Raw genomic sequence first — 27839 nt, forward strand, 5'->3', positions numbered from 1 at the left:
GGCTATGGGCATGATGAGGTGTGTGCCCCATAAAGGCCCTAGTCCTGCCAGATCCCAACAGTGTTAGAAAAACTGCCAGGGGGAGAGTCTCGCTGGTATATGGGGGCTGCAGGTCATTCTTGAAACTGCCAAATGTTTACTGAGCATCTACTCTGTGCGAGGGGCTGGTGCATCCAGCCCACAAGGGGAGACAGACGGTAAGCAAGTGGGACGAGAGCTTGAGGACAAAGGGAAGAGCCTGGTGGGGACCTGGGGGGCCCTCCCCAGGGACAAGAAGGAGCAGAGAGGCTGAGTCGGGGGCTGTGCCTGTGGGCGGCAGGAAGACACAGAGGGTTTGGGTCAGGGTGGGGCTGGCCACCTCCCCAGAGGAGCCAGGTGGAGGGGGTGCGTGCATGTGGTGGTGGCAGGGGCAGCTGGAGAGGAAGTCTTAGTGATCCCGGGAGATGGGGGAGAATTGAGGAAGGGGCTTGAGGGTCGAGAGCACACGCTGCTTGCCCACAGGTTGGTCATCGTGGTGCTCATCGGCGTGAGTGTGGCCTGGATCCCCGTCCTGCAGGACTCCAACAGTGGGCAGCTGTTCATCTACATGCAGTCGGTGACCAGCTCCCTGGCCCCCCCGGTGACCGCTCTCTTTGTTCTGGGCATCTTCTGGCCACGCGCCAACGAGCAGGTGGGTGGGGAATGGGGAGAGCTAGGGCTGCAGATGGGAGGTTGGGGGCAGGCTCTGTTCTCTTCGCGTGGACAAGCTGTGCCTTCTTCCTGTCTCCCCCAACACCCCCCCCCCACCTTGTGTGTGTGCTGGGGGAACCCTGGCCTCCCCCGTCACCATGTACCTGCCCTGCCTCCTCTTTCCCAGGGGGCCTTCTGGGGCCTCATGGTGGGGCTGGCAGTGGGCACCACAAGGCTGGTCCTGGAATTCCTGCACCCCGAGCCCCGCTGCGGAGACCCGGACACGCGGCCTGCCATCCTTGGCAGCATCCACTACCTGCACTTTGCCGTCGCACTCTTTTTGCTCAGTGGAGTCGTGGTGGTGGCCGGGAGCCTGCTGACGCCACCCCCCCACAGGGCTCAGGTGAGCCTAACCCCAGCCCCTGACCGTGACCCCTGACCTTTAACAAACTTTGACTCCGGTTCAATTTCTGACCCCTGACCCTCTGTGACTCTGGAATTTTCTAGCTCTTGACCCCTGTCCCTTTCAGAACTCAGCTGCTCACTTTCCATCCCTGACCCCTGCTCCTGTCTGGGCCCAGCCCTGTCCTGCCACACCCCCATTCTGATCATTCTCTCCAGACTGAGAACCTTACCTGGTGGACCCTGGCTCGGGATGTACTCAAGGGAGCCAAAACAGGTGTGTGTGTGGCCCTAGGCTCTGACCCTGACCCCCACCCCAAAGAGTCTGGGAGGTGGGGGACACTAGGTGTGGCCCTGGGACCTCCATCTGTCTCTCTCCTCTACCCCCCTCCTCCAGGCGATGGCCGAGTACCCCAGAAGCACGCCTTCTGGGCCCGCGTATGTGGTTTCAATGCCATCCTGCTCATCTGTGTAAATATCTTCTTCTACACCTACTTTGCCTGATGCTCGCCCTGGGGGCAGGAAGCCCAAGCCCTTTGAGTCCTCAGGTCCCCCTCGCTTTTGCTAACAAGGACACCGAGGCCCGGAGAGGTGTGGTCTCCCCTCACGACTCCATGGCCGGTCAGCATCCAGGGACTGGCTGAACCAGCAAAGCAGGAGCCCCAGAAAAGTAGGGGCGCAATGAACAGAAAACGTGATATTTCAAGAATCGTGTAGTAGTCCTAACGGCAATGAAAATTAGATCTGTGATGAATAGCCTGATACTCATTTTACTGTTTTTATTTTGAAAACATGGGCCTGGATCAGGAGCAGCTCAGGACTTGAAGGGTTGCTGGCCAGCCCGGGGCAGAGGATGAGCCTATGGGCCCCTCCCTGGGCTCTTGCCCCCATCCCCCCTGCTCCCTGCTGCCATGAGACCTACTTCTTCTTCCCTCCCCTCTCACTGCCCCTTCCACCACCTGGCATCCAAAGCGCTTTCTGAGTCCCCCTTACTCTTCCTGCTCCCAAAGGTGCCGAGGCACCAGGCAGGTGGCCCTTGCTCCTGTTGCTGGTTGCACGTTCTGTGTGAACATCCTACCTTTCTATCCTGCCTTTCCTCAAGCCAGGGAACCACTCCAGATGTTGTGAGAACTCCCAGTCCAGCCACGGCCCTGACTTCCCACCTGTGGTTTCCCACCTGTGGCCTGAGGTTTCCCTAAGTTCCGGGGCCCCAGTCTGCAGAACTCTGACCCAGGCGAACAAGAGCCAGGGCAGGCGGGTCCTCCGAGGGCCCGCGCCCCAGGCCTGGCCCTCAGAGCTTGTCCATCTTTTCCGGGCTGCAGGAGAGGAGCCGCTCCCTCCATATCCATCACTGCACACCTCCTGTGGGCCTGCAGCGCCTGTCCCAAGTGTCCATGGTGGGGCAGGGGTGTGGGACACCCAAGTGGAGCCCCAAGTTTCATGGGGCTGCTGAGAAGTCAGTCTCCACCTGTTGTCATTCCATCAGTCCAGATTAACAGGTGTGCAGCCCCTGTCCTATCCCTCCTCACTAAGCCAGCTTCCCAGTAGCCAGCACCCCTCAAGGGCCATTTTGGGGGCAGGCAGACCCAGCAGATGGTCAGCCCAAGATGAACCCATCCAGCATATGCATGGTTCCTTGGGCAGAGCCCCCAAATTCCTGCAACATAGGAGTCCTCAGGTCTCCCTGAGTTTGAGGCCATTGATGGTGGGAGGTTGGGGGGCTTATGCGCCCCTGTCCCAGGGCACCCTGCAGCTGGTGGCCAATGGGAAGACGCCAGCGGGAAGCCCTGGGAGCTCATCTTGCCTGGTGGGCACCAAATATCACAGTGGCTCTTGGGCCCCAGGGCCCGTCCCAGTTTGTACAAAGCAGCAGGCGCCCAGGCCTGGCAGGCCCACGTTCTGGTCCAAGACCCTCGGCTGAGCCCTGTGGGACCCAGGGACGGGGCGTCCATGTCTTCTCTCCAAAGCTCAGTGTCTGGTGGATGGATGGACTGCAGGCTCTGCCCCCGTCCCCAGGCCGCACCCCGGTCACAGCTGCACTGGCTGGACGTAGCTCCGAGGGAAGAACCCAATGCGTCCGCATAACCGGCCCCGCCACCAGTGGGGGTCAAGGTGCTCCAGGACCTCGATGATGTCCCCACGGTGGAAGCTGAGCTGTGAGGAGTCCTGGGCCGAGAAGTCAAACTGGGCCTGGGCAAAGCAGGCCTGGGGGGCCTGTGTGGGGAGGAGGTGGTTAGTGGGGAATTTTCAGGAGGCCCCAACAAGAGAAGTGATTGGCTTCAGGTGGGGGAGGGCAGAATTGAACTTGAATTCGCTTCTTGCTCCAGATCCAGATAGATGGCCCCCCAACACCATGAGCCCCCAGCTGCCTGTCCCTGAATGTCTGCAGCGCAGAGACTGTGTCTGCATGGAGCCCCAGGACTGTCTGGTCCCAGGAGCTGTTGCGCTTCACCGGGCTTTGGGAGAGCATGTCGCCCACAATTGCTCCCAGCTCTCAGGCCTGTGTTCCTGCCCTATCTACACCCCAAGGTGACCTGGGATAAGACTCTGCCCTTTTAGGACTCAGTATCCCCAAATTGCAAATAGCAGTGGGACAAAGCTCTCTGCAGGCACGTCGGCCTGGCGCCGTGACGATTACACCCAGTGTCCCTGCCCTGCCTGTCCCACCAGAATCTCTGTCCTGAGCCTGTGGAATCTTATCCAGGATGGGTGATAGGATCAGCAGACGGGCTCTAATGAGCAGTTCTCTGCCCAGGAAGGAGGAGGCGGTAGCATGGGTCCTAGGGGACTGAGCTAGTTCTGGAGTGATCCCACAGGGTGGGTGACCCCAGAGCCTAGGCTGGAGGAAAGCAGTGGGCGTGGGGAGCCCTCAGGCAGAGCCGCCTCCCCACCACCCTACCCCCCTACCCACCCCTGGCCAGCTCTGTCTGACTCTGTCACATTCTCCAGAGGCAGATCTGGCCCAGGCAGTGGAGGGGAGAGGATGGAGATCTGGGCCAGAGGCCTAGCAGGGGAACAGTTTGCTAAGACTGCGAGCTCACAGCTAAACCAACCCCCATGGGCAGGCTGAGGAGGCCAAACATGCTGGGGGCACAGAAAAGGCATTAATGGGGGGGTCTCCCAAGGTATGCTTTGACTCTCCTGGCACATGAGATCCTCGTTATCTTGGACAGTGGGGAAAGTGAGGCCCAGTGGAGGACTGAACTGACCCTGAGGTCACACGTGCTGGGGGTCTAGGAACAGGCAGGACTAAAGCCGCTCTGGGGCAGCCCTGCATCCCCTCCCCAGGATTTGCACTCTGGATCCTCTGCAGAGCCCAAGCTCCTGTGGGCAGTCCTAGGGTCCTGACCTTTAGCCCCAGGCCTTGCCGACACCCTCCTCCCGAAGAAAACAGCACTTGTCGGGGCTAATAACCCCGTTGGCTGCTGTCATCATTCTAATCACACCCTGAGCCCAGCCAGCACATCGCCCACGAACTCTCCTCACACTGCCCCCACCCCACCCAAGGCTGGCTCCTGGGGGCGCAGAAACTGGGACGGAGTCAAACCCACAGGTGGTCCTGGGTGAGCCTCAGTTTCTTCACTAGTACAATGGCGACGATGAGGCCCCCAGCGGACTCAGGAGGGTCGGCAAGGTAACAGGACCCTCGTGCATTCAGAAGGCCTCCTGTGACCACGCACGGCGCTGGGAGCTGAACACAAGCCAGACACGGGGTGCCCCCTGCAATATCCACTCTGCTCCTTCCCTTTCTTTCCCTCTGCGTTTTCACCCTTGCTTGTCCTCCCGCGGCACCCCCAGGATAGGACTTCAGAGCCTGGGCTGGCCCCCTCCTCTCAGAACGCAGGGCTGCGGGGGAAGGAAGGGAGGCCACGCCCACGCCCCCGTCCCAGCAGGTGTCTCCGCCCCCGCGGAGCCGCCCGCCTACCTTGAGCGGGGTCTCCTCGTCCCGCAGGAAGACCTGGCGCTGCTTGGCGATGGTGGTGGTGCGGTAGAAATCCACCAGCTCATTCAGGGAGTTGAACTTCTCTTCCCACAGGAAGTACTTCCCAGAGGCCTCGCGTAACACCTTGAAATGCTGCACCTGGTCGCCATAGCTGGGGGAGAGGAGCTGCCTGAGCCGGGTCCCGGGGGGGGGGGGGGGGGGGGGGGGGGCTGTTCCTGCCCGCACAGCACCCCCCACCCCCACCCACCCACCGCCCCGGGCCTCCCTCCTCACCCTCACCGGGAAGCTGGCCGCTCTGGCTCCCGGTGACACCTGCGGTTGGGAGAAGGGGCAGGGCCCGGCCCCGCTGACCTGGCCCCAGTGGGAAACCCGGTGACTCGCCTCGGCGGTGCGGTGTGGAATTACGGGTGTGGGCGCTGGAACAGGCCCCTTGGCCGCTGTGCGACCTTGGGCAAATCACTGAACTTCTCTAAACCTCAGCTTATTCATAATGGTAGTGACTCCCTTCCAGATAAGTGTTCAGAAAATGCTGCTTATGGTTGATTAAATGGGTTCCTCTAAGAAGGAGGCGGCCAGACAGTTCCTCCTCTCCCCTAGCAGTGACATTCTCCCCCATCCCTCTCCTGGGCCTCACAGTCCCCCCTGAGGAATGAGTCCTAAGGCCATCCTGACTCAGACAAAGCCTGCCCGTGTATTGGGTGCTTCATGTCTCTTCCTACCCCATACCTCAAGAACCATCTATGGCTCCCCATTGCTCTCTGGATAAAATCTTAACACCTCGGACTCAAGATCTGGCTTGGCTACTGTGCCCAGCCTTGTTTCCTTCATACATTTCATACACTCTCTTCCCACATGCCTCATGTCCTAGGCCAGGACAGGCCATGACAGATTGGGACCGGGGGTGGTGCTGGCATGGGTTCTGACAAAGGGCAACACAAACCACTATGATTTCCCTCACTGCTGCATTAGTGGCGGGGGCCCACCACATAGCCCAGGAGGTGCAAATCAGGGCTTTTGTACAGTGGAGAAACTGACATTCAGAGTGCAAACCATGACCTTCCCAGGGTCACATGGCAGCAAAGCCAGAGCTGGGGCCTCATGTCAAGTGTCATTCTAGCACACTCCCCTATTCTCACCATATAACAATAGGAATAATAATTATTCCAATTGTGGTATTGATAATGTGCCAGACCTGTCATCCCAAGTCCAGGACTACTCCCTGGGCTGTGGTCCCCAGGAGCCCTTCCTTCTCTTGGCCTCTGTGCCTGGTCAAATCACAACCATCCTTCCTGTCTCTGGTCAGCTCACCTGGGCCTCAGTGTCCTCACCTGCCCAAGGAGGGGGTGAGGGGGAGACTGCGGGCAGCTGCAGGGAGAACATAGTAGACCCTCAGCTCCCCAGCAGGAAGAAGCTTTAGGAAGGTTTAGGGAGCCCAGGAAGCCTGGGGCCAGTGAGCGTGGCCATGCATGTGTGCTGGGGACACAGGCGGGCCACTGGGCATGCGCTGGCCCCTTGGCCACCTGAGCCACAGTCTGTGCTCTCATTTTGTGAAGTGGTGTGAAGTGGTGTGAAGTGGTGTGAAGACTTGATAGTAAAAAGGCAAAAGCACCTCCTGGGTTCTAAATTTAAATCTTGTTTTATAAGCCAGGGTTTGCCCGCAGCCCGGGTTCATATGTTAAGGGGTCCAAACCACATAGAACCCCTCTCTCTCCACTCAAACATATCTCTTTTCCAGGGCTTTCATACATGATTCTCTCTAAATTCTTCTCCAGTTAAACTCCTACTCATACTTCAAAGCCCAGGTAAAATGGCCCAACTCAGAGGCAGAGGTCTTCTTGGGTTCCTCAGACCCTCATACAGCCTTCTCCTTCCAACCCACTTCTCTTAATGGCTTGCACGGAAAAGATAGGGAGGCAGGACTAGGCCCTGATGGTCTAGCCCAGTTGGGAAAGGCTGGACTTGGGGAACGCAGAGTCATGGCCCGAGGCTTTAAGTGCTCATCAGGGTGGTTAGTTCCTGAAAACCCTCTCCTGTTTGCTCTGAGCTGTGATCCAGCCCTCCAGGGGTCCTGAAATAGACCTGACCCTCTAAGACATGTCCAGATCTCAGGGCAGTGTAACTCCAAAGGGAGCCAGTTCCCCTGCCCCAGGAGACTCTGGGACCAAGTGGAGAAAAGATCCCAAATCTGAGACAAAGCCACTCATGTGCTGTCAGCAAGCATTGTTCCCAGGTGACTAAGCTGCTGCCGCTGTGAACCAGGGGACATGCAGGTCTCTGTTCCTGGGACGGAACTAGGGCAGGCAGGCGGAGGGTGCTTCCTGCCCTGTCTGGCCTGCCACAGCCTCCCAGAGGCCACTCACTTTCCTTGAGGCACCTATGAGCCCAATGGCTCCCGGGTGCCCTGTCCCAGCAAGATCGGGGTGGCCCCAGCCCCTAGACTTTGGTGGGGGTGCACAGGGAGGAGTGTCTCTCAACCAAAGGCTGTGCAAGTGAGAAGCCAGGAAACCAGGGACCCCAAGGACTCCGCATCTCGGCCACCCAGTGCAGAGGCAGAAGGCTCTGACTCCAGGTGGTCCCCAGGGAGGAGCCTGGGGCATGGGCAGCCCTTCCCCTTCGGGTAAAGGGGCAGAGAAATGCCTGGTAGGTTTGTGAAGGAGATCTCAACTCCCAAGTGACCACCTGGAAAGTGAGCCAGAATGAAGTATTCCCTGCTCGCACAGGAGGATCAGCGAGTAGAGAACCGGAGATGAGGCAGGGAAGGAGCAAGGGATCCAGGACTTCTAGAACCTTCCAATCTGAGAATTGGAGAATTCTCAAATTGGAGAAGCTTGCATTGTCCAGGCCCCTTGCCTGTGTATGGTACATATCAGTGCTCTATAAGGCAGGTCTTGTCCCTTCTCCCATCTGGTCCCAGCATCCTGTCCAGAGAAGAGAAGAGGCCTGCCCACAGCCAGGATCGGCCATGCTGGTGATGCTGCTCTGCGTGGAAACTGGGCGGGGCCCCTTCTGATCAGTGACCGCACCTGTCTGAGGCCAAGCAGGGTCATCTCCATGGACGACCCTAAGGACTCAGCATCTGAGGCAGCCACCCACCTCCAGCTAGCTGATCTGTGGCCTCATGGGGCCCCTGCTTATGATTTTCCCAGGAGCACTGTCCCTTCGCTCTGCCTGGTGTTGGCCTTAGCCATCCTTCAAGGCAGGTGGCCTGAGAGCTCTGCTGGCTCTCCAGACCTCAAACCCTCACCCCCAGGCCCTGGGCAGCTACAAGGCACAGAGGGGGACCCATATCTGTGTCCAGATGACGCTTGACACCCTGCTGGATGAGCCCTCCTGAGCTGGAGAAGGAAAGGGCAGCCAGGATAGGGGTCGAAGCCTGGGTGAGGCCAGGAGAGGAAAGCTAGTCCCTGACAGTGGGCCAGTGCCTGGGAGGTTCATGTGTGTGTCCTGGCCTGTGTGCCCCATGTGTCTGTCTGAGTGTGTGTGTGTGTGTGTGTTGGGGGGTCCTCTCTCTACTCTGCCACAATGACAACACCTGTGGGTCCCTTTCTTCACAGCCATGGGTGTGTTTGTCTCTGTGTGTGACCCCCGCAGCCACCTCCCAGGGGCAGAGGGGATGGGCCTGGCCTCTGTGCTGTCCCTCAAGGACCAAGTGAGGCCCGATGCTAGCAGCAGCCTGTCCTGCCCAGCAGGTTTTTCTGGCCTGGTGGCAACGGCCACGGCAGCTAAGGGGACAGTGACAGCACAGAGAGGATAAAGAAGGCTGGGGTAAGGTCAGGAGGCCCCAGCTAGGGCCTATGGTAGGCCCTCCTGGGCGGAGGCCTGTGTGCTAACTATCCACGAGATGATCTCCACGAGGCATGAGCCTTCTAACCTCTGCTTTCCCAACTGTAACAAGGGCTGGAGTGGGGGGAAGGGATTCTTAGGAGTGCAGCAGGTGTGAAATAAGATCACAGTGACCTTGGCAGGGATCCATGGATTGTCAGGACTCAGGAAAGGAGGATAGAAGGTAGAAGGGGTCTGCCCAGGCACAGAAGGTCAATGGGCACTTGCTCTGTTCTTCCTTGTTGTGTGACCTTGGGTAAATTACTGCACCTCTCTGAGCTATAGCTTCCTGCCACCCAGGCTTCTGGGGATGGCTTCCTCTCCCTCTCAGCATCTGCCTGCCTAATGGAGCGCCCTCCACCTTCTGCCACTTCCTCTGTCCTGCTTCATTTCCCCAAGAGCCTTCCTTTATCATCTCCCAAGATTTCCTATAATCTGCGAATTGTTTCTTGTCTGTCACCCCAGTGGAAACGAGTGCCTAAAGGACAGAGAGCTTGGTCCTATTTTGTTCACGGCTGCATCTGCAGCACCTTGGACAAGGTCTGGTGCGCCGTATATACTCCGTGGCCAGAGCGAACACATGTGCATTGACTTCAGGGCACCTCCGGCCTGAAAGGCACTGGGGAACCAGCCGCCATTCACAGCAGAAGAGCCTGGATGGGAGCATGGGGCAAAAGTCACACAGCCCAGGCACTGCGCCCCAGCCTTGGTCCCCGGTCTGCTGGCTGTGCGCTCAGATGTGCCCCTGCAGCTGGAGGGGAAAGAGCCCTCTGTAACCATGTAAAGGGCAGCCAGCGTGGCCACTATCCTCCATGAGGCAGGCCGAGGCCCATAAATCCCACCTCTGACAGCCTTATGGGGCTTGGCATGAGCATGCGGGAGATGCCACGTGTCGTGGGGTCAGAGTCCCCAAAAGCCAAGTCAGCGAGGGCAGAAATCTTCTCACACATGAATCTGCACAGCTGTCACTTTACTGGGTCCCCGGACTTTGTGATACTTGGGGTTACTGCCTCCACATTGTGGATGAAAACATTACTGCCAAAAGAAAGCCAGGATCTGCCTTGCAGCAAGTTCTGAGTAAAGTCAGGATGAGAGCCGGGTCCCCTGCCACTCTGGATTTGTGGGACAGGGGGCTGGGAGGCACCGTGTGGCCCTTACAGGGAAATATAATGATAACTACTATCACTTGGCATTTTTGGAGCACTTACCATGTTCTAGGCGGCATACTAAGCACTTGACATGGATGTCCATTTTATAGATGAAGAAACAGGCTCAGAAGGTAATTTGCCGAGGGTTAGGAGGTAGGAGGTATCAGAGCTGAGATTCTTGCTCAAAAGCCCACACTCATAGCCATATACGCCCTCTGAGTCTGTTTCCTACTCTAATCCCGGCCCAGTGATCTTCCAAGGACCACTGAAACACCCCCGTGAGAGACAATGGACCAAGAACGGGAGCCGGACCTAGGTACAGCCCTGGCTCGACTGGGACGAAACCCACGGTGGAGGCCGCCACCTGGTGGCGCTGTGCACAAACTACAGCTAGCAGAGGCCAGGAAGCTCTTGCCGGTTCTGACCTTGGCTGGGGGGTTTTGGCCAGGCAGGATACCTTGGGGGAGGCACCAAGGGGCATGAACCAGCATTTCTCTGAAGGACACGCCCAGACCTACTCGCCCAGACCTCTTCCCAGGACATTGGTGCTGGCTCCCCTGCTCACCAACGCTCACTGAATCCTATGAAGGCCTGTCTCCCCTCCTGGTCAAACTTGTGCTATCCAAACCCACCCCCCACTGTCCCAACTCCGGACCTTTGCCCATGTTGGTCCCTGTGTCTGCATTCCGTCTCCAATCTTTGTGCGCCAAACTCCTACTAGGCTTCAGGGCCCAGCTCAGATGTCGCCTCCTTCGCCAGGTGTCGGTGTCCCCTGTCACTGAATTCCCCTTATTTATTCATTCATCGTGGAGACCCCTGGACCAGGCCGTGTCTACTCTTCCACCACACTTGGTTTGACTCCTTTCCCTGTTCTGCTCTGTGGCGCTTGCGCGCGTGCGCGCGTGCGCGCGCGCACACACACACACACACACACACACACACACACACACACACAGACACACACAGTAGGTTGAGATGTTTGGGTCAGAAGCTGTGCTTGTGCACGGCCGGGGCTGCATTTACCGAGAAGCGCCAGAAGAGGGCAGTGCACAGGGTCTTAACGCTGGAAGTTCAGGCAGCGGATCTGTTAGCAGAGGGAGGGGGATGGGGGGGCTGTTGGGGGCTGGTTGGAAGGCCCACCACCTCCCCTCAGCTAGGGCTGCAGAAGCTATCCCAGTGACTTCCCTGTGCCCCTGCTTTGCTGGGTGATCTTGGACTTTGGATTCCTGGAAGCACCCAGAGCTGGCCCAGCCCACCTGGTGGGCTCCATTCCCAGACAACCAGGCCCTTGGACAGCCAGCACATGGAAAATTGCCATTTCCTGCTTTTGCAGGAACCCAAGAGGGAAGTGGGGGCTTGGCTGTGGAGGTGGGAAGGTGACAGGGAGAAGGGAGTGGGGAAGGGAGTTACTCCAGGTGTCCACAACCATGGGCAGGGGTGGGGTCAGGACTAAGAACTCACAGCATCTCCCACACACGTGCACACTGACGTTGCTCCCAATTTTAAGATGGGAAAATACAGGCTAAAGTAGGGCCAGAGCCATTCCCATCCCCTAGGGTAACCAGCCTATTCGCCGAGGTGGGTGTTGGGGGAGGGAAGAGAAAAGAGCCCATAGCTGTCTGCAGAGTTTGGAGGGCATCAGGTAAGTGCTGTGGACTCTCATGACGTTGGATCATTTTTACAACACTCCCCCCCCCCCCCGCCCACCAGCAGCTTTCCTGACCACAGCAGTCTTCTCCACATGGGTGCCCCAGGCCCAGACGGGGAGCTCACCACCACACGGCGCTCCAGTATGCAGATCGCGCTCCACCATCAGAAATAGAAAGGGACCAGCGTACATCGCACCATTCACAGAGCTCACCCTAGGGTCCAGAAGAGCCTGGAAGGCTCATCACCCACCTCCTCACCGCCATTAACCATCAAAGGGTTCCTGTGTTCATTTATCCTTTGGACAATCAAGTCATTGGCTGCGGACCAACTCCATCCTAGAAAAGGGATTCTTAGCGGCCACACCGTCAAGCTCCAGAGTCGAGCGCCTGTGCCTCCTTCCAGCTGCAAGCCTGCCACCCCAAGACCGCTGTCCGTGACAGTGAGTGCCTCCTCTGTGCAGGCTCTGTGCCCAGTGCCCACAGAGACCCTAACTGTTGGTATGAACGTCGGCCCTGACATCACAGATCCACGGCACTCCCTGATCTGGCTACTTTTCATGCCTTCAGCCCCCACCAGAGTCTGAGATACCATCACCCCCTGCCTGGCTCCTCACTGGCCAACCATCCCTCCTCTTCACAGCAGCCAGAGGGATCTGCTGAGAAATGGAAGCCAGTCACATCTACCCCTGCTCCAGACCATCCGTGGATCCCTATTGCTCGGAGGGAAAACTCCACCTCCTTGTCAGGATCCCCCACCTCTCTCCACCCAGCTTCTCTGCTCCGGCACCTCCTGTGGATGCCAACACACCCCCAGTGCATCCTGCCCCAGAGCCTTTAATTTGCTGTTCTGTCTGCCTAGAAGTCTCTCCTTCCATATCCTCATTCCCGGAGACCTGGGCAGCCTCTGCTTCCAGGTTCAGATCTTTGTTCAAAGGCCATCTCCTCAGAGCAACCATCTCTGACCACCTTGACTCCTGCTGGATGCCTAACCCCACTAGGGCAGAAATTCATAAGGGCAATTGTCACTGCATTTCCCCAGCCTCTAAAATAGGTTGGCCCATGATATGAAGCATAGTAAATAATCCGTGAATTTCTGCCTCTATACCCTACTATTCCAGGCACTGAGAACAGGAAAGACAGAGACCAGAACCCTTCCCTTCTGACTCCCATTCCTGTTTTCCAATTTCCAGCCTGGGTTCCTCCATTCCCTCCATTTCCCTAAAGGCCTTTAGGTTTGGGTTCCACACTGCCCAGAGGCTGCCACATCATGTCCGAGGGGCTGCCTGTCACAAAGCCACACCCTTCCAGCACGGCCTTCCACCCCGCTTCAACACCAGGCACTATTCTCTTCACTCTACATCTATTGACTCAAAAATATATACATTGACTCAAATATTCCTTGTCATGACTCATTTCACATCAGAGGAAACAGGCCCAAAGAGGTTAAGTGACTGGCCCAAGGTCACACAGCCAGTAAGTGGCAGAACGAGAATACAGACCCAAGCAGCCTGGATGCCTAGTCCATCATCTTATTTACGGCACCACGTAGCGGGACCCTGTCCCTGACTGCAGCACATCCTGGACCCCTGCCCTGAGGGCCTGGTGCTCTCCTGCCCTCAGTTGCTCCTGTCACCTCAAACCCCGGCATCCTTCTTCCTCCCCTCAGGATGAGTACTCGATGGCTCCTCACTGTTCATAGAATACCAGCCAGACCCTTCACGCTGGCACCTGAGACCTAGCAGTGAACCCAAGACTGCTTCCCCCGCCCCCCCTCCCCGGGGTGCATGTTATTCCCTGACCTGCTTCCAAGTTCCAGCTGCCCCTCCTCCAAGGATGCCACTCCCTCCAACACCGTCTGGGAGCCCATGTCCTGTGCTTCCATGCTCAGCTCCAATGCCACCTCCCTGCTCACCCTCCTCTGCACTCCCCGAGGGGTCAGAACTCACTTCACAGAGACTGAGAACTCCCCCGGGGAGCTCTCACTCTCCCGGATCAGAAAGGCTCCCAGGTGGTTCCGCTTCATCAGAATCTCTTCGGCCAGCTGCCGGGAAATCCTGCCCGAGTACCACCTGCAGAGAGAGGGGGCAGGTGAGGGCAGTGGGAAGGCCAGGCTGCCCGCTTCTCCGTGTGCCAGGCAACCTACAGGGCTGATCTTCACAGCAGTGCCGGGACACGAGAGGTATGACTGCACCCATTTCACAGATGAGGAAGCCGAGGCAAAGAGATGCAAAGTGACAAGGCCCAAGGCTGCATGCTGCAGCAGGCAGGACCTGGGACCCAATCCCAGCATTTTGGTCCCAAGCCCAAGCCTTTCCCACCATGCCAGGCAAACATTCCCTTAGGAAAAGAGAGAAATCAAACTTTAGTGAACCTCCACCCAGCCAACCCTAGCTGAGCTCTTCTGTTTTAGATGATAGATTCTTAAAAGTGGAAAAACAAACAAACAAACAAACATAAAAATGGATGACAAAAGCAATAGCAGCTTTGGTCTGATGAGGAAGGATCTCACCCTGCACCCATTTCACGGCTGCACAAACGGAGGCCACCTGGATTTTTTTCTCCCAGGTACAAGTCCCTTTTCTGGATGACCACACAGAACTGGGAATGCAGAAGCGCCTGGCAAATGCTTAGAGTCTTGTAAGACCCCACACTGTCCCCCCCCCCACCCTAGTGACAGTCCTGCCCATCTTGCTGTGTAGCCTAGGCAACCCCCAGCTTCTGTGGATCTTGCCGCCCCTCACAGAGTCCAGGTGGTCTCTGACTGGACCCTTTATTGTGCAGATGGGGAAACTGAGGCCCAGAGCAGTCAGTGTCACATGGGGGCACCATGGCCAAGCAGGGGCGGGGTCTAGAGACTCTGTTCCTTGTAAGGCTTCCTTTCCCTCTTTCAGCAAATGTTTCCTGCGTCTGAGCTTGGCACTGGGGGCGGATGTGAGGTGAGACTTTTTTCCTGTTGTCTCAGGATGTTGCTGAGCCCTTGAAGCCCAGGACAGGGGCGACAGGTGCAGGGAGCAACCCGTGGTGTCTTGCCCTGTCTCCACTCCCCACCATGTCGCCTGCCAAATGAGGATGCTGGGATTCTGTCCTGGGGCTTTTTTTCTGGCAACTAACAAAGGCCTGTGCTCAGGGTGGGCTGAGCCCCCAGAACACTGTCAAGTGATGACAGAGTGGGGAGGGGTGGAGGGGCGCAGGTGGGTAAACATTCAGCTCCCCTGTCTCCGATGGAACATTCTGAGGAGACTGCGCTCTCTACCCCCCATCCCCGGTGCCTGTCGCAGCCAGCAGCAGCCATCCTGTTAACACACCCCTAATGGCCGGCTCCTTCCCGGGTCACTTCCCACTCTGAAATGAAGTCCTTGTCCTCACACTATGTCTCAAGCCCTGGTTCTGGGGAGCTGACACCCAGACGTGGGGACCCCGGAGCCTGTTTCATGATGGATTTCCTGGGAGGGGAGGCGGTAAAAGACGGTTGCTGAGTGTGGGGGTTCAAGGCCACCATCTGGAAAGCTCAGCCCAGGTCCCTGGAGTTCGGGAGGCTTCTAGGACAGAGGCTGAGCTGGGGGCCGGGGGAAGGGAGCTCCTCCACCCGGGAGCCCCCAGCAGGACACAGGAACAGGAGCCCAGTGGGGCCCCAAGTGGGCGTTTCCTGAGGGCCTGGGTGTCTCCAAAGAACCCACAAAACCCCACAGGAGGCATCAGTGTGTGGGCGCCCGTCACCCTCAAAGGCTTCTGCAACCACACCCTCTGAGGCGGCCAGCCCTGCCCCCATTGGAACAAGGCAGGGCTGGTCCTCAGGTGGCTTGAAGGACAGACAGCAGGAGCAACACGTCCAGAAGCCCCCTGAACCTCAGCTCTTTCTGCCATGCCAGTGCCAACTCTTCTTAGGGCCACCTCGTATCTTCCCCCATTTCCCTGATGTGGAAACTGAGGCCCGGAGAAGGGCAGGGATTCCCCGAAAGGTTGCCCAGCCGGTCCCTAGCCTCAGGCCCTCTCCCAGAGCAACCCCCTCCCCATGTCTGGGGGGCATAACCTGGGGGGGCAGTGGCGACCCACAGCACAGGGCTGCAAATCCCATGCAGACTCTTGCCGTCTGTGTGTGCCTGCAAGAACCGTTCAACCTCTCTGTGCCTGTCTCCTTGTCCATGAGATGGTGATGGTGGCACCCAGCTTGCAGGGCCCCTGGGAGACTGGGGACCCTCATGAACTAGCTCACACCCCTTCTCCCGCAGCACACCCTCAGGCCGTCCCTGGCAAACTTCTACTCTAACACCCAGGCCCAGCGAACGATGCCCTTCTTCTGGGAAGCCCTCCTTACTGCCCACTGGTGCACGGTTGGTTGGGTGTCTCTGGGGCACCTGGTCCCCTGGCCAGGCAGGGGAGACAGTGACTCCTTAGGGAAGGAGCGGGGCTGATGTAGGCCAAGTAAGGCCTTCTGGGACCCCAGCTCTCCCCTGCCCCACCCCACACCCTGGGGCCTGACGGGCTGAGTCAGATGCTAAGCTGGCATTCTCCCCAGCTATTTCGGGGCCTCGGGCAGGTGCTGAGGTTAGCGGACAAGGCACCAGGCCTGGCCTCTGATGGGTTGGTCGGGGGCCTGAGCTCTGTCCCTGCTCCGTCCCAGACACCAGTGACCGGAACTGATCTCAGGGACCCCCAGGAGATCGGACACCGGGGCCCTCCATGGCTTCCTATGGGTGGAGTCTCGTCTCAACCCCCAGCAGCTCCCAAGTCCTGGCCTTGTGCTGACATCTGCTCAAGGCTTCCCAGCAGCTTTGGGACTTCTGGGCTTCCGGCCTTGGCCGGGACACTTCCTGTCCCTGGAAATATCAAGTCTTCCTGACCCCACCCCACCCCCAGCCTGCAGGGGGCCACTCTGTCTGTGGTTGCTCCCCGGGGCGCCTGACATCTCTCCATGCCCCTCTGCTAGCGCCTTCCCTTTATTGACAAAAAGGCTGTAAAAGGCCAAAGGGGCAGACCCCTGACCCTGTCACTCGGTGTAGCGGGCCGCTGCAGGGCCTGGATCTGGGAGCTGCAGCCCAGCACACCAACTAGGGGCGGCGGCTTCTGTGTAAGAGGCCCGGGATGCCTGGAGCCCAGACGGGGGTATAGCGGGGACCTGGGTGGGATGGGGCTTCCCCAGCACAGGAAGCTGGAGGCGGGGGCAGCTTTGGAAATAACTCGAAGACAGATGAAGAGGAAACACCCCCCGGGCCTGCCCAGGCACTGCACCTCTTGTACACTGCGGGCCCCCCCCCAACCCTGCCCCCCCTGCATACATCTCGTGGTCTCTGGCCTATCCGCTCGAGCCGTGTGGCCAGGTCATGGTCCTCCACATCCAACTGACACCCTCCCCAGCTCAGCCATCTTTGCTCTCCCCACCGTCCCAGGCCTGCCATTTGAGGCCCTCCTGGTGGTCTCGCTGCGATGGGTTTGCCCTCATCGTCCTCCCTGTCCCCTCTCCCAGGAATGCCTTTCTCCTTTTCTACCTAGCTAACTCCTACGCACCCTTCAAAACCTCATTCGGTGCTACCTCTTCTGAGAACCCTTCCCCAGTGACCTCAGGGTGGACTATGCTCCTGTCTTGGACTTTCTTTATGTCCCATCTCTCCCCCGGTTTGGGGCTGTTCCAACTCCAGCTGCTTCTCCTGTGTCTCCAGCACCACCCAGGAGACCCCCGCCCCTGGGGCCGTGGCTAGTGTTTGATGAATGATCGAGTGGGAGACTAACCCCATCAGCATCTCAAGAAGATCTAGTTGGTTTTTCCATAGGTTCTTGGCCACTGGGGCCTGTTTTGGGACTGGGCTCTGCCCCAGCCATTCCCAGAGCAGCAGGCTGGGATGCCACCTACTATGAGCCTGATGGGGGCTTCCCTATGCCCCACACATGACTCTCACTCTGCCTCAGTCCCAGGGCATTGGTCTGCTCGGCTAGTGTTCAGCTCCCCTCCAATCCCCAAAGGCAGGACCTACAGGATCTGCTTCCCACCCTTGCCCTCCCCCCTGTCACCCCTCCCTTGTCCCCCTCACTCATCCTCACACAGGCTGAGCTAGCCTCCTAGAGAGAGCTCTAGAATCCTCTGCAGTTTGAAGCCTTGGCCCTCCTTGTGTTACAGATAGGGAAACTGAGGCCTAGAGTGACCACACGACAGCCAGTGGCCCAGCCAGCCCAGAGCTGGGGGCCCCGTCCCTCCAGTACCCTCCTGGATGTTCCCCGGTGTCACAGGTTGTGGCTTGGACCGGCCCTGACTCTGCCACCTTCTGGTACTCCCATCTCTGTCCCCTGCTCCTGCTCAGGGTAGAGACAGGGGACCTCAGGCAGATGAGTGGAAGCAAGGTGAGGAATCCCCGTGCCTAAGGGGTGCACCAGGACTGAGCTTTTCAGGCAGCTCAGCTCAGCCTGGGCCAGGCCAGGTGGGGACACTGGCTGCAGGGGTTGGGGTAGGGGAGCCCCTAGGATAGATATATAGCCACTCACGGGTGAGGCTTGACACGGATGTAGTTCTTGGGAATAAAGCCCTCAGCGCCTCGGAGCTCAGCCTTGTACCAGTTCTGGTCGTCTTCCATGTTCAGAATCTGTGGGCAGTAGAGACAAGGTCACTCGGGTAGCTGCCATGGGCTGCGGCCCTGTTGTTCAGGGACAGGTAGGGGGTCCCAGGACCCATTTCACAGAGGAGGGCTGGGAACCTGCCCAGGCCCACAAGGGCTGAGTCTGATGTCACAGGCATGTCCCCAGGAGGGTCACAGACTCCCCAGGCTGGACAGTTGGGGACCCAGAATGTGGGTCAGTGGGTTGAACTTTGGGGGGGCTGGAGCTGGACTCTCAGGATCTGTCCCCCCAGAGCCCTGGCAGACCACGCAGTCTTGGGAGGCAGGCACCCCGGGGTGCCGCAGTTCCTGAGCTGTCCCCTGAGCATAGGGACTCCACAGCATCTGTATGCCATGCACTGAGCCATGGGGTGGAGGTCTGAGGTCCCCCGGGAGGTCGGGGAGTCCCAGCCCCAGCTCGGCTCCTCCTGATGGTTCACCAGGGGTCACTTGCCTTTAAACCCCTATAATCTGAGTTCACGGGCGTCATTTCGGGAAAGTGGGGATTCAGGCACCAGTGAGCAGACGAGGGAGGCCTCTGGGCTATGATGAGGCTGCGGCCCAGCCTGTTCAAGTCACATGGGCCCCTTGTCCATGGCGTGAGGCCTCTGCAGACCCACAGGTGGGCCGAGAGGAACTGAAACAGCTGAGTGGGGGTGAGTGTCGCCGTGGCTGAGCAACCAAGCAGCCACAGGGAGGAACGGGCTAGGCCTGGGGAGTGGGTACAGCATGAACCCTGGGGCGCCTTCCTCCTTCCCCTGGGCCAGCCTCCCACATGGGACAGCTCGTCACCAAAGGCTGCAGATAAGGCTGGTGATGCCCAGAGGAGGCAGAGCCTGTACAGCAAGCCAGCAGCTTGGGTTGGGTTTCTTGACTCAGCTGCTCTAGGGGAGACCGTGGCCCACGGAATTTTAACCCTACTCCACTCCCCACTTGTGTCCAGACCCAAGGCCAGGGGAGCATCTCTCCTGTCGGTCTTGGAGCAGGTGCCAACATTGGTGCAATCCTAGTGGGTATTTGTTGAGGGAAAGAGAAAAAATCAGATATACAACAGCATCCCAAGGAGAGGCGCTGAGGGCTTTATTCCCAAGAACTTTGGAGGAGCAAAGGCCCAGGGGCAGGCTGACGCAAAGCCATCAACTTAGTTTGATTTTGCTGGGAAGAGCTGAGAGTTGCTGCCTTGGGCCCAGGCCTTGCAGACAAGCACCCCCTTATCTGTCTGCCAGGCCCCGTTGAGCTCCTTCCTTCCTGACTCTGCAGCCTGGGCAAGGTCAACAGCCCCGAGGGGATGGACGGAAACAGGTGGCTTACTCAGGACAACTTTTGCTGAAAACAAAACAAAACAATTCTCTGACTTAATAGGACGCTTAAAACCTGTCAGCTGCCTTCCATGGACATGAGTTCAAGGATGATGCCTGGGAGCCTGGGGCTGCCCTACTCTGTTGCCTTCTGACTCTCTCCACAGTCCTGCCCTCTGTTTCTTCATCTATGAAATGGGCACATTCATGGCCTATGCTGAATGCAGCAGTGTCGAACTACAAAGTCCACTGTGGCCGTGTGAATGTCCTATCTCAAATAGAATCTTTGTTTTGTTTTATTTTGTTTTGTTTTCCTGCCATCCCGATCTGGGGACCCAGAAATGTTCTCATTGGTCACATGAACGGAATTCTTTTTTTTTTTTTTAAGATGATATTAATTTGACAGAGAGAAAGAGAGAACAAGCGGAGGGAGTAGCAGGAAGAGGGAGAGGGAAAAGCAGACCTCCTGTGGAGCAAAGCCCGAGGTGAGGCTCAATCCCAGAACTCTGGGATTATGACCGAAGAGAGACGCTTAACCAACTCAGCCACCCAGGCGCCACAGGAGCTGAATTCTTAATGGTCACATGGTTCAAAGGTTATAAAACCCCCTGAGACATGAGAATCTGCACAAAGGAAAGGGACCAGCTCCTCCCCTGGTGAAATCCACAGCTTGGGCTGCCCCCAAGCCTTTTTTCCCACCGTGCCCTCCACCTGGGAGGCCGTCCTACCCCTGGCCAAGGCATTCACTTCTCAGCTATGACCTGAGCACCTACGGTGTGTCAGACACCATACAAAGTACTAGGGAGACAGCAGGGAACAAGGAGCTTCCACAGTGGTGGGCAGAGGAAGACAATAAAGAAGGAAGGAAACCAGTTCACAGGTAATTCAATGTAGTGGTTAAGTGCTCTGAAATTGATTGAGGGCTGGGCATTGTCAACAGTGGGTAGATGGGGTGGTCGAGAGGACTCTCTCTGAGGAGCTGATGTGTGAACTGAGGCCCAAGTTATAAGACGGAACGGGATGTGAGAAGATATGGTGAACAGTAGCCAAGGCCGAGGCAACAATCAGTGCAAAGGTCCTGAGGTGGGAGCTGTTCTCAGAACAGAGAGGAGGCCAGTGTGCCTGGAGTAGAGGCAGGAGGGCAGCACTGTAAGGTGAAGTAAGGAAGGCGGGCAGGGTCAGAGGATGTAGGTCTTGTAGGCCCCAGGAAGCAGGTGAGAGAGATCTTACTTCAAAGCCAAGAAAGGCATGGAGGGGCATCAGGAGAGGCTCGGGCTCTGAGTCATGGCTGTGGTGGAGGGATGGGGACTGCTGGGAGTGGGGGCGGTGGGGAGCTTCTGCACTGGCCTAGCTGGGAGCTTGGGAGACCCCGAGGCGGCGGGGAAGGCGGGTGGGGGTGTGGAGAAGTGGTGTCAGGGTCGGGAGAGGTGTCAGCAGAGTCGCTGACGGGACTCAACGACGGGCTGTGCACAAGACAGGTAGGGAGCAGCCAGAACAAGTCCAGGGCTTGGCATCTACAATGGTGGCCATTAACCACTGTGGGAAGGGCTCCCGGGGAGCAGGTTAGGGGGCTCAGGGTCGACTGCCCTGGGTCAGAGGTGCCATTGACCTTCCCTCTGGAGATGCCAAGGAGGCTGTGGGCTCCCTCGGTCTGGGTCTTGGAGGCCAGGTCATTCACCCAGGGATAGGGGTGAAGCCACTAGCTACGTCCCTCCTCCAGCTGGGAGCAATGGGGTACTTTGTCCCCAGAGGTGCCTGCTCTGACAAGGAGGACGTTTTGTTCCAGAGCCATATGTCCATTGGGGGCCATCTGTCCAGAGTGGATGCCCCTGCCACCTACACTTCCTCCAACATCAGAGCTCAGATTTATTGATCCACCGGGGCTCCCTTGGGCGGGGATCCACCTGAGGGCCCTGCTGTGACAGGGGGCCAGCAGACCCACACGCTGAAGCCTGGCCAGGGAAAAGAGGGGACACAACGTGACAACCCAGTCACGTTTTTACTGTTATACAGAGAGAGGGTTTCACAGGAGTGGGGCGGCTGAAGCATCTCGGGGACAAAATTTAAGGCGGCATCAAGAAACTCAGCCATGAAGATAAAGAATATTTTAAGACAAGATGTTAAAAAAAATCAGATTAGGAGCACCTGAGTGGCTCAGTGGGTGAAGCCTCTGCCCTCAGCTCAGGTCATGATCTCAGGGTACTGGGATCAAGGCCCACATCTGGCTCTCTGCTCAGCGGGGAGCCTGCTTCCCCCTCTCTCTGCCTGCCTCTCTGCTGTCAAATAAATAAATAAAATCTTTTAAAAAAATCAAATCAATGCAAAAACTGATTATGTTCATGAGCTAACAATAATCTATCAAGATCAATCCATTAACAAAACAACGGTAGGTAGGGTGCTCATCGTGTAAGCTGTTACCCACTGAGACGGATGGGTCCAAATCCCCTTGTGCTGTATCTCTTTAATTTTTCTTCAAATCTAAAACTGTTCTGAAAATTAAAGTCTGTTTAAAAGTTAATGCAAGGGGCGCCTGCGTGGCTCAGTGGGTTAAGCCTCTGCCTTTGGCGCAAATCATGATCCTGGGGTCCTGGGATTGAGCCCTGCAACAGGCTCGCTGCTCAGCAAGGAGCCTGCTTCTTCCTCTCCTCCCCACTCGTGTCCTCTCTCTCTGTCCAATAAGTAAAATCTTAAAGAAAAGAAAAGAAAAGAAAAGAAAAGAAAAGAAAAGAAAAGAAAAGAAAAGAAAGTGGTAATATAATAGCTCATGGCTCATGTCCCCAAACCAAACACTGCTAGCTTTTCAGGTCATTTTTTTCTAGAAAGATCTTATTTTGGGGGGGGGTGCAAATCCAGTGCACGATGGGCAGTTTTCCTTCCACAAAATTCATCCCTCCACAAAATGAATACCTATTGATTATCTGTGTAGAGTTGACCCTCCATGTGGATATGTTTACATTCTGCTTTTTGCCATTGCATCATGAGATTTTTTTATGCCATTAAGCGCCCTTCCCAAATAGCATTTTCAGGGCTGTACGATATTTGATACCATCCCTAGGTGGGCAGTCTAGGTTGATTTCACACTGCAAACTAGCACCAAATTCCCCACCCCTCGCCTGCTTCATTCTTCCCCATGCACTGTCTCTGTCAGACAAATTCTGTATGTTATTAACCTGGTTTGTGGCCCTCATCTGCCACCAGAATCTCAGCTTCCTGAGTGGTAACTGTGCCCATTTTCTCCTTGCCGAGTCGCCACTACCTAGCAGAAGACCGCGGACACACTGAGTCCTCCCTGAGTTCCCCGTGAGAGAACACACATACATCTCTGACCATATCTCAGTTTCCCAGAGGCAGAATTTCTGGGTTATAGGATATGGAGAGTCTCACAGCTTTTTATATGTTCCCCAAGTTCCCTGCAGAATGACTGTGTCACTTTACCTGTCCACCACTCCCCTGTAAAAGTGCACATTTTCCGACACCCTCAATAACCTGGGAGATTCTTTTTAAAATAAAATTTTGCTGATCTGGCAAATGGAAAACAATTACTTGCTTTGGTTTCATGGTTTTTGTTATTGGTGAAATTGGACACTTACTTGCTTACATTGCTTCTTTGGCAATTTCCCCATTCATAGCTTTGCCCACTTTTCTAGTACACTGTTTGTGATTTTCCTATTGATTTATAAGATCTCTTTACATATTAAGGACATTAATATTTTGTCATGACTTTTTTTCTTAGTTTAGCCATCTTCATTTCTTACCTAGTAGACTGCAAGAGTCCCTCTCTGCTTCCATTCCTGTCAATCTGTTATCTTTTGGAAATGTAAATCTGATCACATTTTTTCCTCCAGTAAAAACTTTCAGTGAGTACACCTCAAATTTGAAATGAAATACAAATCTTTCACAGGCCCTGATGCCTGCCTGCCTCCCAACATCATCCTTACCCTCTTGTTCTCACTCACTGCTCTTCAGCCACAGACCTTTCAACTCTTCAAACACACTAATATGGTCCTACCACAGGGCCTTTGCACCAGCTGTTTTCCACCCCGCACCTGGTGCTCTCTTCCCCCGGCTCTTTGCATGGCTGATTCCTGCTCAGCCTTCAGGGCTGGGCTAAGGTGTTCTCTCTCTCTCTCTTTTTAAAGTAAGCTCTATGCCCAGTGTAGGGCTTGAATTCATGACCCCAAGATCAAGAGTCTTATGCTCCTGACTGAGCCAGCCAGGGGCTCCTAGGTCTTAACTCTTTCAAAAGACTGTCTTAACCACCCCATCTGAACCTGTCCCCCTGCCCCCTCCCGCTCACCTTCACTCTCATCCCATCTCCCTGTGTTGATTTCTTCAGTCCATTCATCACCGCCCTACATCACTCACTCTCTGGAATGTCAGCTCCCAGAGGGCAGAGACTTTACTTGGTTCCTTGTTCCCTGCACTTAGAACAACGCCTGGCACAGGGTACGTGCTCAACAGCTTGACAAATGTTTGTGGAGGGAAGGAAGAAAAAGGCAGGTCTTGGGGTTCCTGGGTGGCTCAGTGGGTTAAGCCTCTGCCTTTGGCTTGGGTCATGATCTCAGGGTCCTGGGATTGAGCCCCGCACCGGGCTCTCTGCTCAGCGGGGAGCCTGCTTCCTCCTCTCTCTCTGCCTGCCTTTCTGCTTACTTGTGATCTCTGTCAAGTAAATAAATAAAATCTTAAAAAAAAAAAAAAAAAGGCAGGTCTTCCTACAGCCTGGCATTCCTCCAATATTCTTTGAGCCTGAAGGGTCCTCTCTCCAACCCTCCCTGGTCTCTGCGGACACAAGATGCAAATCCCACTTCGCGGGATGCTCCCATTTCAGCTAACACATTAATGATTCCGCCATTCCTTCTCTCCTGCAACATTCTCCACGTTTGTTTGTTTTATTTAAGATTTTATTTATTTATTTGTCAGAGAAAGAGATTGAGGGGAAGGGGCAGGCAGAGAGGGGGAAGCAGTCTTCCTGCTGAGCAAGAAGCCCAATGCAGGGCTTGATCCCAGAACCCTGGGATCATTACCTGAACCAAAGGCAGACAGACGTTCAACCAACTGAGACACCCAGGCATCCCCATTCCCCATGTTTTATTAGGAGCCTACTGTGGGCCAGGCCCTGCTTTACGTCCTGGTGTTCCGGTGTGCTCCTGGCCTCGTGAACTCACTCTTTCCTTAGCGAGCACCTCTGTTAGAAGCAAACGCGCTGGGAGTTGCCTAATGCTTTACCAAAAGCTAGTGGGAAACATGACTCATCTTGGGGTGGGGGTCATGGGTGCAGGAATCTGGGAGGGAAGTGGAAATGTCATATTCTTTACACAGTTGCCTTGGGGGATCCCTACTGATCTCCCCAACCCCCCCCCCCCCCACTGACCAGTCACTCTGAGCCCCAGCTGGAGCTAGCCCCCTACCCCGTTCCTATTTCTTCATTGTCCCACTTCCCACCGAGCCTCAAATCTGAGTCTGAAAACTGCTCTCAAAGTAGTCAGTGAGGTCTTTGAACTAGACCCACCTCTCACAGGATGTCTCCTGTCCTGACCAGGTAGTGCTGGTGTTAAGCCTACCCATGTTCCCCGAAGGCCACATGTCCCCAGGGCCCCCAACCAGCCACTCACGTGGACATAGGTGCTGGCATCCTGGCAGAGAGAGGAAGGGGATTCCATAAGTGGACATGGTTCCCCCTGTGGAGCATCACGTTCCCAAACCCGTACCCAGGCTGTTCAGTCTCACGGGGACAGAACAAAGGTTCCAGAATCAATTGGTGGTATGACTTTCTTTGCCCTTTCCTTCACGCTGTTGGGAAGCTCCTTCTCTACCTTTTTACCTTCCCTCCCAACCCCCAGAGTGTGTACACTTCATCCTGAAAGCTTTTCTATCCCTCCCTCCCTCCCTCTTTGCAACTGTCTTTTGAAACTCTTCCCAGGAAAACCGAAAGGCCTGGGGTTGAACAGACTCCTGCCAGGCACCATGCTAATGTCTCCTCGAATCCTCACAACACACCCCCGCCTGTGAAGGACAGGTCATAGTTATCTCCCCATTTCCGAGATGGGGCCACTGAGGCTCAGCCAGAGGAGGTAGCTTGTCCAGAATCACACAGCCAGTACCTGGAGAAGTTGGACTCTGTCTGGGGTGTCCGGGGTAGGGGGGTGTCCTGGGCCTCTGATTCTTAACACCCGCCCAGCTCAGCCCAGCCCAGCCCCCCTACCTTGAGCGTGTCCCCTTTGTTGAAGGCAAGCTCATCACTTTCCGTGGCCTGGAAACTGTACAGGGCCACGGACTCCATCCCGCTGTCCCCAGGCCCCAGCAGCTGGGCTCCAAGCTGGGTCAGCTCTTCCTGCTTCCTCTGCAGTCGAGGACCCGAGGACCCGTCTTCCTTTGTTTTGAGAGTGTGCTGGGCTTTTGAAGCTGCCCCTGAGGGAGGGGAAACAGGAAGTTGACATGTCACGGAGCACGGCGAGCCTGTGAGCGGCTGGGCCTCTACCTTGGACCCCCAAAGGCCAGGTATGACTCTTGGGGATTCCCCGGGGAGCCCTGGGAGTGGGTCCCCTCTTCCACCCATGTCACAGATGAGATACGGAGGTTTCCAGAGAACAAGAGCTTTCCTGGCAGCTCAGGCAATATGTCTCATGGGCCCAGCCACCCCCACCGGCTTGCCCGCCACGTTTTCTGAACACCGATGCCTCTCAGGACTCCCCAGGGCCTGCCTCCCCAACCCCAGCTCCTTGCCTGACATTCAAGGCTCTTCCAAGCCACTACCCCCACCCACCAGACTCCTCTCCAGATCCATCCTTTGTTATCCCCTTGCCCTGTGAACAAACACTGGGCTCCACCCTGCTCTTTCATGCCCCTTCCCTCTGCACATATGTGACCTTCCCCTTTCTCTTCCCAGGAGACTCTTATGCATCCCTCAAAGCCCAATTCAAAAGGTGCCTCTTCCAGTTTAAACACTGGACGTCCTCTGTCCAATTGAGATCCTAAGGTCAAAAAGAACTGCCAATAAATCTTGACCTCTCGTTAGTAGGTTTGTCACGGGATGTGGTATCAGTGTAACAATTCTGCAACAACTGTGTATTACGGGAAAGAGCATCAGTGGATAAATGCGGTGGCATTGCTCCAAACCCTGGTTCTTTCTGGGAAAGAAAGGAGACACAAACCGGGAAAGGCAAAGCAAGGAAGAGCCCCGTGGCGTTGGATGGAAACTGGATGGCTCAATGCGAAAGCATGCTGTTTTCGGTTTGTTTTTGGTTTTTTTTCTGTAAAGGAGTTTTTCCTCCTTTGTTTATATCAATGTGGTTACATTTTGCCTTCCTGTTTTCGTCAATGGGTTCAAATCCATTACTACGATGATTGATGTGGGATGCTCAAACCGTCCCGGATTTGGCCCATGGGACCCTTTTCAAGCTGCCTCCTTGTCCTTCTGCCAAGTGCCCATCATTCTCTGGGCACTTCCTTTGGCCAGTATGTTCCAGGCCCGTTGAAGCCTTTTCCTGCGTCAGCCTAGAATCAGCTGCTTTGGAGAGGATCCTAACACCAGGATCGAGCTGGTGTTAGCTGAGAGTGTTAATGCTTCTAGACACACGAGAGAGAAACACAGAGCTAGGGGGTAGAAACACACACGCACACATGCACACACATACATACACACACACATACACATACACACTCATGTATAAATATACTCCTGTATGAACTCATTACATACATCGATATGAAAGAGCTCATTCTAGATGAGTCTCAAGAAATATATTTACTTGTGGACAGAGTATGTCCATATTTCTACATTCAGGTCTCTGTGTGTCTGTCTAGTTCCAGATAATAGATTAAAAACCATGAACTCAAACAGATATGGATCAGTGAGCGCGGGGGAGCGTCGAAGCCTGTCCTTTGCCCTCCACAGCTTTGTGGAAGGCTGGAAATTTTCTATGTAGAAAGTGGATAGGCTCTATGTGAACTATGTGAGCAAACTATATTTAGCTCAAAATAAAAGGTTTATGTAAAAACAAACAAACAAAAAACAAACAAGGGGCACCTGGGTGGCTCAGTCGTTAAGGGTCCTCCTTCGGCTCAGATTGCGGGGCCTGGGATTGAGCCCCGCATGGGGCTCCCTGATCGGCGGGAAGCCTGCTTCTCCCTCTCCCACTCCCCCTGCTTGTGTTCCCTCTCTCACCGTGTCTCTCGCTGTCAAATAAATAAATAAAATCTTTAAAAACGAAACAAAACAAAACAAACAAAAGTCATGGGGCAAAAAGAGGAACACGGCAGAAGCCGTGACCTACCCCGGAGCCCCTAGGGCTTGGCCAGCTCCCCACAGCCCTTTGCCAGTCTCC

The 27839-nt window shown here is 56.0% G+C and overlaps 2 protein-coding genes and 1 long non-coding RNA gene across 4 annotated transcripts in view; 2 read left to right on the forward strand and 1 right to left on the reverse strand.

The window, feature by feature from the left end:
- The window catches only part of SLC5A10 (solute carrier family 5 member 10), a 58835-nt gene extending 57002 nt beyond the window's left edge, over window positions 1-1833 (forward strand). For both annotated transcript variants that reach the window (XM_082706897.1, XM_082706898.1), the window contains 4 exons: window positions 502-670; window positions 857-1072; window positions 1291-1348; window positions 1469-1833. In XM_082706897.1, the coding sequence (XP_082563023.1) occupies window positions 502-670; window positions 857-1072; window positions 1291-1348; window positions 1469-1575 (550 nt within the window). In that variant the 3' untranslated portion in view covers window positions 1576-1833. The remainder of the gene's footprint in view (window positions 1-501; window positions 671-856; window positions 1073-1290; window positions 1349-1468) is intronic.
- Window positions 1834-1835: 2 nt separating this feature from the next.
- GRAP (GRB2 related adaptor protein) lies at window positions 1836-27839 on the reverse strand. The gene is made up of 7 exons (XM_082706907.1): window positions 27789-27839; window positions 27542-27690; window positions 25718-25923; window positions 18108-18205; window positions 13580-13702; window positions 4997-5165; window positions 1836-3285 (listed from the first exon to the last, which is right to left on the reverse strand). Exons 3-7 carry the CDS (start codon window positions 25793-25795, stop codon window positions 3100-3102), a joined length of 654 nt encoding a protein of 217 aa, XP_082563033.1. The 5' UTR covers window positions 25796-25923; window positions 27542-27690; window positions 27789-27839; the 3' UTR covers window positions 1836-3099.
- On the forward strand, window positions 25914-27745 carry LOC309851544. The gene is made up of 2 exons (XR_014304825.1): window positions 25914-26013; window positions 26402-27745. It is a non-coding gene; the product is annotated as an uncharacterized lncRNA (long non-coding RNA).

Source organism: Mustela nivalis (assembly GCF_964662115.1).
Source record: "Mustela nivalis genome assembly, chromosome: 17".
Classification (NCBI taxonomy): Eukaryota; Metazoa; Chordata; class Mammalia; order Carnivora; family Mustelidae; genus Mustela; species Mustela nivalis.